Source organism: Diadema setosum, chromosome 5 (assembly GCF_964275005.1).
Source record: "Diadema setosum chromosome 5, eeDiaSeto1, whole genome shotgun sequence".
NCBI lineage: Eukaryota > Metazoa > Echinodermata > Echinoidea > Diadematoida > Diadematidae > Diadema > Diadema setosum.
The window spans coordinates 6,773,077-6,785,437 of NC_092689.1; the positions used below are offsets into that span (position 1 = coordinate 6,773,077).

At 37.1% G+C, this 12,361-nt stretch overlaps 1 protein-coding gene across 1 annotated transcript in view; it reads right to left on the reverse strand.

Moving 5' to 3' along the window:
- LOC140228456 (uncharacterized) overlaps positions 1-11,593 on the reverse strand; it is a 116,137-nt gene extending 104,544 nt beyond the window's left edge. The window contains exon 1 of the mRNA XM_072308672.1: positions 11,493-11,593. Within this exon, the coding sequence (XP_072164773.1) occupies positions 11,493-11,593 (101 nt within the window). The remainder of the gene's footprint in view (positions 1-11,492) is intronic.
- Between the last annotated feature and the right edge of the window lie 768 nt (positions 11,594-12,361).

The window sequence follows — 12,361 nt, forward strand, 5'->3', positions numbered from 1 at the left end:
CTCGCATTTAATCATTATGCCATTCTCCTGATGTTGCTGCCAGTAATTGCCAGCAGTTTTCGCCCGGTGCTCCCCCTTAATTTCCAAAGCGGACTGTAAAATGTCAAAATTTTCAAGCTCACTCGCTTCGCTCGCTCGCATTTAATCGCCATTCTCCTGATGTTGCTGCCAGTACGAACTGCCAGCAGTTGCGCCCTGTGCGCCCCCTTAATTTCCAAAGCGAAAAAATACAGCCCAAAACGGCAGTTTTTTTTACTGTAAAAAGCCAAAATTTTCAAGCTCGCTCGCTTCGCTCGCTCGCATTTTATTGTTATGCCATTCTCTTGATGTTGCTGTCAGTAATTGCCAGCAGTTTCACCCGGTACCCCCCTCCTTAATTTCCAAAGCTAAAAATAAAGCTACAAACGGCAGTTATGGGACTGTATTAAGTCAAAATTTTGAAGCTCACTCGCTCAATCATTATGCCATTCTGTTGATGTTGCTGCCAGTAATTGCCAGCAGTTTTCGCCTTGTGTGCCTCCCCTTAATTTCCAAAGCGAAAAAATGCAGCTACAAACGACATTTTCTGGGATTGCAAAATGTCAAAATTTTAAGGCTCGCTTGCTCCGCTCGCTCGCATTTAATCGCTATGGCATTCTCCTGATGTTGCTGCCAGTGATTGACAGCAGTTGTGCCCGGTGCGTCCCCTTTAATTTCCAAAGCGAAAAATATAACTACAAATGGCAGTTTTGGGGACTGTAAGATGTCAAAATTTTCAAGCTCGCTCGCTTCGCACACTCGCATTTAATCATTATGCCATTCTCATGATGTTGCTGCCAGTAATTGCCACCAGTTTTCGCCCGGTGCTCCCCCTTAATTTCCAAAGCTAAAAAAAAGCTACAAACGGCAGTTTTGGGACTGTAAAATGTCAAAATTTTCAAGCTCACTCGCTTCGCTCGCTCGCATTTAATCGTTATGCCATTCTCCTGTTGTTGCTGCCAGTACGTGCCAGCAGTTGCGCCCTGTGCGCCCCCCCCCCCTTAATTTCCAAAGCGAAAAAATACAGCCCAAAACGGCAGTTTTTTTTTACTGTAAAATGTCAAAATTTTCAAGCTCGCTCGCTTCGCACGCTCGCATTTAATTGTTATGCCATTCTCTTGATGTTGCTGTCAGTAATTGCCGGCAGTTTCACCCGGTGCACCCCCCCCCCTTAATTTCCAAAGCGGACAAAATACAGTCACAAACTGCAGTTTTGGGACTGTAAAATATCAAAATTTTCAAGCTCGCTTGTAACAGTTTGTCAGAAATATATCACTCTCCTCCCACTTTATATTTCATGCAAAAGAGTGAGACATCCGATCCCTGTAAAGTGTGTGTGTGTGTGTGTGTGTGTGTGTGGGGGGGGGGGGGGTTACCAAGCTTCTCTCACCCCCCCCCCCCCCCCCGTCCCCCTCAAGGCTGCGCCGGTTCGGTTATGGGCTTGTAATCGTGGTGATGGTGACTATCGCCGATCATCCCCCCCACTCCTCAGTATGGATTTACGCCGTTGGTCCAGCAACGTCTCGGACGTCGCCCTGGACTCGCCTTAGGTGAGGCTGCAAGCCTTTGTTTTGTGTATGTTTTTTTGTCTTTCGAGTTGCACGAGTCGCCGCGACTGCGACGTCTCTGTCAATTCCTTAACGGAACTATGCAATGCAAATGCATATTCACCTGTGTTGATTCATGATACCCTCGACATCACTTATGTTGCCAGAAAAATATCTAGGTACGTACCATATATTATATTGTAATATTTTTATACTATAGTCTTCAGAATATGACTCGGGTATTCCCACAAAAACCTCCCTAACCAACAACGTGACCAAGTTGTTTCTTGTGACGTCATCTGGCAATCATCGCTAAGGTTCTAATATGATTCACAAAAGATATTGGAATGCACCTTTCCCTAGACAAAGCATAATTTGCATGTTTCCATGTTGACTGACGAAAGGCATTGCAGGGAAAGATTCAAGTTATGGTAGGTCGAGGGGAAGGTTCATTTCAATTTCTTTTGTTAATCACATTAGTACTTTTGCCCATGGTTGACTGATGATGTCACAAGCAGAATCTTGGTTTGGAAGTTTGTTCGTTTGTTTTTGGGGCGTATTAAGTATAGGCTGATGAAAAATAGAAAAATTATAATATACTATATGACACATATTTAGTGTTTGTTTAGGCCAAGTAAGTGACGTTGTGGGCTCTGAACACAAGTCAACACGTATTTGCATTGGATACTTTCTTTAACTAAGGGGATTATATCATATTCTCTTTGTCTTCTTTGTATACTTTATCGAAATCAACTGGATAATGTTACTTGAAGAAAAGGACAAGTCCACCTTCATATGCATGTGGATTTAGTGAATGCAACCATATTTGTAGAACACATCAGTGAAAGTTTGGGGAAAATCCGACAATCCGTTAAAAATTTATGAATTTTTTAAGTATTTGCGCAATCACTGCTGGATGAGAAGACTACTACAGTGTATGATGCCACATGCGTACAACGATATAAAGAAAATAAAAAGAGAATTTCACAAAACTTTACTTTTTGAGTAAAGTGCACATTTCTTCGACTTGTTACTGACGTATGTTAAGGGTAATATTATCCCCCTTGCGTTCTGAAAGAGAGAAGTCGAGTGTTCTTTTGTTATACGAGAAAAGTGAAAATGTGCTGCATTTTCTTTATACTTTCTTTATATCATTGTACACGTGTGACATCACAAGCTGTAGTAGCCTTCTCATCCAGCCGTGACTGAGCAGAAACTTCAAAAAATCATAACTTTTGAACGGATTGTCTGATTTTCCTCAAACTCTCATAGATGTGTTCTATTGCTGCATTCACTCAACCCACATGTCTGTGAAGGTGAACTTGTCCTTTAATACTCATGTGAATGTATGTATGCATGTGCATGAGCATTGTTGAAAAGACGAGTTTGTCGAATTTTTAATGTCGGAAAAGTACACATCCAATCCCGTAGCTGTTATTGACAATGAGGATCTGAATACATTAATGAACTACCGTAATTTGAAACGGTGGTGCCGGTGTCACCTCGTTATGGCTATTCTAGGAACAAATAAACAAAGTAATTGTCAGCGCATAATAGCGCAATGCGATAAGTATGCATTCCGGGAGCTATTTTTGGTGGAACGAATCTGTTTGCAAATCGATCTCGAACCAGATTACGGTGGCAGAACGGACAAAACACACTTCGCACTCATCACAACTGATAGCAGAGGTTTGAACAGTATGCACGTATAGATATGAAATCTTTCAAATAGTTGTTGTAACAGTTTGCTTTTAGCGTATTTTCATAATGCCTCCACAGAATTTCTCAATCCTGATCCTTCTTGCTAAACCATTATCCATGATTACGTTTCGTTTTCTTAATGTGTTTCATATCTTGAAAGGATAATCAAACACACAAACACATACACACACACACAAACATACACACACTCACGGGATTCCACCAGAAGGCATTTAAGAATTATTCTAATTGAAGAGTTTACATCTGATGCCAAGCACATATCCCTTAATTTTATCACATTTAGAATAATATGTGCGCCACACATCGATATATATATATATATATATATATATATATATATATATATATATATATATATATATATATATATATATATAGGCCTATTAGCATTGCAGTGTTTACGTCTCATTGACAGTTAAGAAATAATCCGCTTTTAGATTCTGTTGCAATAATTTATTTATTTATTCATTTGAACGCATTTATGCAGGGTAGAAACGATCAGCTAAAAGCTGTTTTACATCGACGTCTTGTATGGACAATGCTGTTTCCTGTACAGGGAATTACTGAAAGAAAGATTAAAAAAAAAAGACCCCCCCCCCAAAAAAAAAAAAAAAAAAACACCATCCAGAATAAAACATTTTACGTCCAGATTTAAATCGAAAGAACTGCCGGACTGAGATACAAAATGCATAATTCTAAGGGAATGTGTACTTTTTTCAAAAGATGAAATTTTGTGAAATTCTCTTCATATTTTCCTTATATTGTTCTACGCATGTGACATCATACACTGCAGTAGTCTTCTCATCCAGCGGTGACTGCACAAAAACTTCAAAAATTCATAACTTTTGAACGGATTGTCCGATTTTCCTCAAACGTTCAATGATGTGTTCTACTAATATTGCTACATTTTCTCAATCCTTATATTAATGAAGGTGAACTTGTCCTTTAAATCTTTTAAGCACTGTTGGGGGACTGTCAGTGACTGTGGAAACCATGAGCCAGAGTGCGAGTATTTGCTACTTCAAAGCATTGGTCAAATCGCATCATTCTATCAACGTCTGCCAGTTACTGTCAAGTAATCGCGTGTAAGGTTATTTCAGTATGTAGACGCTCTCATAATTACAGCATGTGCAACTCATACGGTGCCCTGCGTGGAATAAGACACGCGATATGATCATTTTCGGTTGCCAGAGAAAATGTCACGGTTAATTTCGTCACCAAAAAAAAAAAAAAAAAAAAATGAAATAAAAAAAAATGGGAAAATGAACACGGCGAACAACATTGTAGCCCGTAACCAGAAGCGCCTGATAAAGTCATGGAACTATAATTTTCTATTTGTGGCGTTTTAAATTCACAAGACGCTGTAGCTTTCAATGATCAATTTAATAAAGAATTCAACTGATCAAACGACAAAACAAAACCACAACCAGAACAGAACAGAATAAAAGAATATAGATTGTAATATGACACTGGTATAAATGCTTCCAGACATTTAGTTTTGAGAAAATACGCAAGATAGTTATAAAGCATGCAGCAAGCATGCAGCAAGCATGCCGCTTGCAGGAGGTACATTTCAACACATGTTTAATTATATCATTAAGTTAAATGTAGATACGGAATGATAATTATGAAAAGATCAAATCAAATTAAGTCAAATCAAATTAAATTAAATTAAATTAAATTAAATTAAATTAAATTAAATTAAATTAAATTAAATCAAATCAAATCAAATCAAATCAAATCAAATGGCTTGTCAGATGTAATGTCCTGACTCTACTTTTCCCCCTGCTTCCTGCATTATACAAGGTGTCCGTGCATAATTTTCGGACAATGCAATGGAATTTTATCAATGTACATTACACCGCACATTAACACTTCGATTGTCATCATGAATGACATGCCAGGGTACAAAAGGACATGCGGTCCGCTCTAATAAGCTCAAGATATGATCATATTCCACATTTTTGCCATTCTTTCGTAGCTTTGAAAATTGTGTAGACAATACACTATTCTTTGTGTCGACAAAAGTAAACATAGATTATACCGGAAATCCCACTCCGTGAAAAGACAAACGTTTTATCTCGGGTTAGTGAACTTTGATCAATTCAGGTTTTTTCTCTGTTATTGTGTGTAGGGAATGATCTAACTCTACATATATAATGTGTATAATTACAAGGAAGTAATAGATTCTTCTAATTATTCCATTATTTGCTGGTCCCCATAATCATGGAGAGATTTCTTACTTTTGTTATCTTTGGAGTAACTATCTTTATTTCAAAATTTTAAGATCTACTCGAATTGCTTGTCTTTTGTTTCTCGTTGAACCGTTTTATTTCTTATAATTCCAGTGCAATTGATAACATGGAAACACGTAACTCGTGCTCAGAACAGGGAAAGGTGCTTTCCAGTGTCTTTTGTTAATCATATGAGAACTTTAGCAATGATTGACAGATGACGTCACTTTCAGAATCTTGAACTGGTTTTCTTTTTTTGTGGGCTTATCCAAGTAATTGAAGAAGAAAAGTAGGACACTTATTTTACAATATATGGCAGTATATAAATTCAGTGCTTATTTACGTCGATGTAGGGCAATTTGTCAATCAGTTGCAATATATGACATGTATTTACATATTTACCCACAGTGACGTTGAGTGACGTTGGTGGTAAAATGAATCAACACAAGTCAGCATGCATTTGCATTGCATAGATAGTTGCTTTAAGCCGCGTTCAAGCAACGATTACTATCTTCAGCAGATAGCCTTCCATCGCTACGAATTATACCAGCAAGAATCTGACCACTTTACCATACTTACCAATATGATTAGCAGTCAGTGTACTATGGTGGATAAGAACGTATTAATAGGATGATGGACATCGTTGTGATTTATTGATATTTCTTCCTTCCTGACGTATAACGAGCTACGCCATTAAAGTGTTCCTTAAAAGTAATATTCAATACTTGGAATCCAGTTTGCATACATTAGTTGTTGCTACGTCGGACAAACCCCGGGCAAGTTTTCAGGCTGCCATTGTGAGAAAGGCATGTATAAAATTTGAACATGTTAGTAAACCGGTCTTTTGTGAATATCTGCACGTGTGTGCACATCCGTTCACTGCTCAACTCTTTTGGATTCTACATCTATTGATACAACTAATAAAGATAATTCTATATCTGAAGACGCGATCAGTAATCAATCTAAATATAATGATGTCAGATACAGCAACTAGGCAGCAGTGTTGCATAATGCGTGGGCGTAAATGTATACGTCTGCACGTTCTTGCGTTTATTACAGTTGGCTGTTGCACAAGCTGTTAAACGTGTTGATTGACAACTGCCAGTATTGATACTGGTACTACAGCAACCGATATTGCGATTAACAATCAGTGTATGATTTGGGCTAATAGAACAACAAGATGGAAAGATGTTGAACGGAGCGTGGGTGTGTGCCCGGGTGTCATTGTGTACGTCTGCTCGTATTATTCGTTGACTGTTGAACGAACTGTATGTACGTGTTGATTGACATATGCGGCATAAAACCCGTTGTAATCCTCAACTTTGGGTTGATGCCAGATAATGCTTTATGATTAACCTACCTGTTGTGTGTTGTAAAGGGATTACAAGTATCTTGCTGTCATGTCGCAACGTGCTTGTTTTCGCCATTACATTTATCTCATAAAGACGAAGATTAACTATTGATAATGCTCCGTAGTGATACAGCTTTCCTCCTTGGAAAGTGATAGCACAAAAGGAAGTTATAGAACAACCTATCAATCAAAGGTTGACCCAAAGGAAAACAAAAGAAAATAAGATCATTTTCAATCCCGCTTCTATCACGCAATGTAATCGTATATGGGAATATTGAAAATGCGTCTTAAATTGATCGTATAGTTTTGGTTGAGACCTAATTTCAGGTTTCTAACATTTTTTTTTTTGTGAGCTAATGAAGAAACATCTTATGAAATATGAAAGAGCATGTAATTCTATGAGGAATTCAATGTTTATTTGATGAAAATTGGTTTTTAAATGGCTGAGATATCCAAAAAAAGAGCGATTCTAATAAAGTGTGGGACCCACACTTTATTACGATCGCTTTGTTTTACTTTGTTTTTGGATGTTTCAGTCATTCCAAACCCGAATTTCATCAAATAAACTTTGAATTCCTCTTAAAATGGTATGCTCTGTACTATATCATAAGTGTTTTCTTGGTATCTCGCAAAAAGTTTAAAGCCCAATGCTCATCTCCACCAATACTGTACCATCCCTTTAACGCAGTCAGTCTATTATAAGAAATCATATTTCTTAAAAATGTGCAGTATCTTTATGAGATATACATGTACAGTATATATATATATATATATATATATATATATATATATATACATATATATTTGCTATTCAACATTACTATTCTATTAATTTGAGTTGCAGAATATTGATAACTTAGTAGGCCTAGAGATATGTAGTAAAAGACGATTAAATTTCTTGTTTCTCTTCAAATTGGCTTTCCGTAAATTTTCGTTTGAATTTGTGCAAATTAAATGATTTTTAAAAAGTTCATTGTAATCTTTCTCCAATGTAAGATATGCTGTGAAATTCAGAGGTGTTATCTTATGATGACGAGATGATCCTTAAGGACTTAATGGATAAATATTACAGTGACAATAGCTAAGTGCACAATAGCACAAACGACCCCCCCCCCCCACACACACACACATACATATACTGTGCAATGATGAATAACATTAACATTATGAGGAAATGAATACTATAATGTTGACAATTTTCATCGGAAAAAAAGTGTACCTTTTAGTCAATGTAAAATCCGATGCCGGAATCAACAGAACAAATGCGGAACTGTCTAGAATGATTCTATCATCATAAGATCGAGCTTCCTTTTTCAAGCTCGAGTATTAGATCCTCTGTATGATTCTCTTACATTCTATTACCCTGTATGGTTATGAGCATCCATAACTGTATGACTTCACGATCGTGTTAAGTCTCTCTTTGTTTTGATGATAACTTTATAATTATCATAATGATTTCATTCACACAGTGACAGTGGATGGTAAGAGCAGATATATGTTCATTTCATCTAACACTTCCCCCTTTGTTGTTCTTTTCAGAGAAGCAACACCCTGAACAAGCGATTTCCGGTGAGAACAAAAACAAATAATGCCTCAACGCTTTATCTCCACAGACACAAAAAATGCGAGAAAAATCCGCCTATTGACACCCAGACAATTATCTATTTGTTTGACTTTTTCGTTTCGCGTCAAAAAACCCTTTGTTGTGAAATATTTGAGGTTTATGTTTTTCGTCCTTTGAGGGTTTATGAGTTTAAAGTCTGTTTTCGAGGGATGAATTGCATTCCTTTTCAATGCTGTGTCAATCCACAAATAGACTGCAAAGGAGAAGGGAAAGGGATCATCTTATTGCCTGAACATCGGAAGAGATCGCAATAACAGGAGCGTTTTAGTAAATAATCCGATGAAAACAAAATTGTCTATTGCTTTGACCCATTTTCCTTTAACTTTGATTTCAAATTGCGACAAAAATATGATCATATAGTAGGCAACGTTGTCACAGGTCATTGCATTCATTTTATGGTGTCTAGACAGTGATTGGGTGGGGTTTATTCGACTACGCTTACGCTTGAGCAAAAACTTCAGTGCCCTGAAAACAAAGATGTGAGCGCAATATTATTCAATTCAATTCAGTTCAATTCAATCATTTATTGTCCATACCAGGATGTCTGTTATGTTTATATGTTTTCTACAAAAATGCAATACGTTATATGAACAACATTCAAATGACATTTACGACATTAAGAAAAAAAAATTCCTATCAACATCAATGATCAAACCTCAACCTATTGGTATATCTTGGTATATTAAAACTGTGAATGCCACTAATAACACTGAAATAATTCGGATGATTTATTTGCAAGTCTTGAGGGTGCAATGAAATAATTCATTATGTTGCATATTTCAATTTTACATCTTACACCAAAACTTAATATTCTTGTATATATTTTTCAATCTATACTTTAAAGCACATTGTTTTTCGTGACAGCTTTTAGTGTATGGTATATTGTAGATGGCACATGCCGTACGTATGATTTGTCATCAAAGCTGATGGCGAAGGACCACACAGAAGATCAAAATTTAGCTAAAAAGCGATTACAATTACCCAAAATCTCAACTATCTTTGCAACGATAGACATTGGTAAGTACGTTTCAACAGCTGATTTAATCTGATCTAGATTTTTGTCAGCTTTTGTGTTTCGTCATGTTATCAGAACTATAGGTGCACTCTATTCACTACACCCACTTCTCAATAAAATAAGTCAAAATCTAAATGCAGGAAGAGATACCGATCTTGCTTTTATGAAAGAATTTCCAAAGACTTGACAAAGCAATGAAGATTGTGTAAAGGACGATTATTATAAATTGTAGCAAACTAAAGACATTACTCAGAGTATGCATATGGCACACAGTTAAACCCTTGTAGAAAATCGATGCAATATCTAGTGACTGTATTACTGAATACCATGGAAATAAACCAGCGTTATGTTGAGATGAAATCTAACTTTGCAATCAGGTGCGTGTGCATTTAAGAACATAATCATTATGATTTTAACATTGTGAACTTCTTGATTAGATTTGAGACGGCAAGTGAATATACGGTTACAGCTCGTTATTCCGAAGGTTCGTAATTCCAAAGGCTCTTCAGTCCGAAGATTCGTTATTCCGAAGGTTCGTTTTTCCGAATTTCATTTTCGGATTAACAAATCTTCGGAATAACGAACCTTCGGAATAACGCCACAAATGTTCGGATTAACGAACCCTTTTTCATTTTCGGATTAACGAACCTCTAGGTATAGGAAATTTGTTTGTTTCGGATTAACGAATCTTCGGAATAACGAATCTTCGGAATATCGAACCTTCGGAATAACGAACAGCACCCGAATATAGATTGCCTAAGAAAAGAAATACAGTTGTATTGTGTGACAAATCAAGACAGAGTGAGTCTTTTGCTCATTATTTTTACACACACATACACACACGCAAACACGCACGCGCGCACACACACACACACACACACAAACACACACACACGCTCACAATACCATACTAAGAAAAGAGAAAGCGCTACCACACAAAAGTGTTATAATCTGTTAAAGGACGCATCACATACAGGCCGCCGGAAATAGTGTATTGCATACCGCATAGGGTGGTCAAAACTGTGCATATGTAAAGAAAAAAGATGAAAAAAAATATCAACCAAAAACCAACCAAAACAAACAAACAAAGAAGCAAACTAAAAACCCTAACCGATCTTTATTGACAGCACCAAACAAATCAAGTATTTGTTATTATCATCATTAGTCACTCTGAGACCTTCAGTAATCTGTTGACCTGAAACGATACAATACAGCAATGTCCTTCCAAAAAATACTTACAATGCAGAATGAACATTGATGATAGAGATGGTTTGAGGAACTTTATTACACTAGCACTAGAAGAAAAGATAAAGAGAGAGAGAGAGAGAGAGAGGGGGGGGGGGGAGCAATGTAAATAAATGATTCGTACATCGTAATGGTAATAAGGCCGGAAGTCATAAAACATTCAGCTCTTTCATTTGCAAATTTCACCTCGAAAGTACCCTAATATATTTTGGAAAAAAAAAAAAAAAACAGATTTCAGAAAGATTGTTCCAGGTACAAAAAAAAAGGCAAAATAGGCTGGAAAGAAGTAGGGCCTATATGCATCGCATGTGTGAGTGTGTGTGTGTGTGTTTGTGTGTGTGGGTGCGTGTGCGTACGAGCGCAAATGTGTGTCTGTGATTGTGTGCTTGTGTACAAGTGCGGAAATAAACATATTCTATGTTCCTGTCACAGTGCACTTTGTATATCTTATTCACTGCATGCAGCAAATGACTTTGAGAGTGCTCGTGTGCAAATTTGTCCACGAACGAATCTCTATGGTCCCGATAAGTTGGTTATCTGTCTTTTTACACGAGTTAAACCAAAACACCTATCAATGATACAATAACACACATACACACACACATACATACACTCACACACGCGCATGGGACAGAGATATAACTCATATAAACACGAGTGTACTTTCAAATGTTAACACCCATGATGACGTTGTCTCTTCGATGAAGGAAGTTATCAATTTGAAATTCTCACTGACCTTGGGGGACACCCAACTCCTTCCGCCACTGCCAAGTCCCGTCCCAGCCCGCGTAGGCGGTTTCCCGGGACCCTGCGGCTACATCTCATCAGCTCCGACATTCAAACGACTCGATAACCCGCAGTACACACATTTTACATCCCCACGCGTTAATTAAGTTTATATGGTGCTAGACCAAATATTGGGCAGAAGTGTGTTATAGAAAAGAATTAGTGCTCCCGTGATAGGACTAGAACGTGTGAAGATTTGAGGGGGAAAATTATGTAGCCTTTATTGAGATTACCTATCATTTAGCACATTTGTTTTCCCTGACATCACGCAAAAACATTAGCATATAATGATGATTAGACCTACTATCAAATTAAGTATGAGTACGCTTGTATGTTTATACTTTTATCATGCATATACACTACATTTATATCCATGGAAATTATTGCAGATATATTTCTCATTATAGGTGTTGCGTACACGTGTATGTGCATTTCCAACAAAAAGATGAAAAGACGGCTTATACAAATATGCAGCGGTAAGAGCGTGTGGTGTAGTCGCTTATTGGTATCAGTGCACTAACACTAAACCCTCAACATTCAACACTCAACACTTAACACCAAAGGCCGATTAACATTTGAATTGACATCATAAGTCTCTGTAGGAAGTTGGTGTTTTGCTCGTAAGAAATTACCAAGATCATAAACAGCGTGCGCATATTGATCGCGTTGTTATTTGTACTAATACTAAAGTACCCTTATCGTTCGCTGTAAAAGAAAGTCATTGGAATGATAATGATAATGAATAACATTTATATAGCGCTTAATACTGATGTTTCTAAGCGCAGTGAACTGAGTCTTAAAATGTTTTTGCTTTATTAC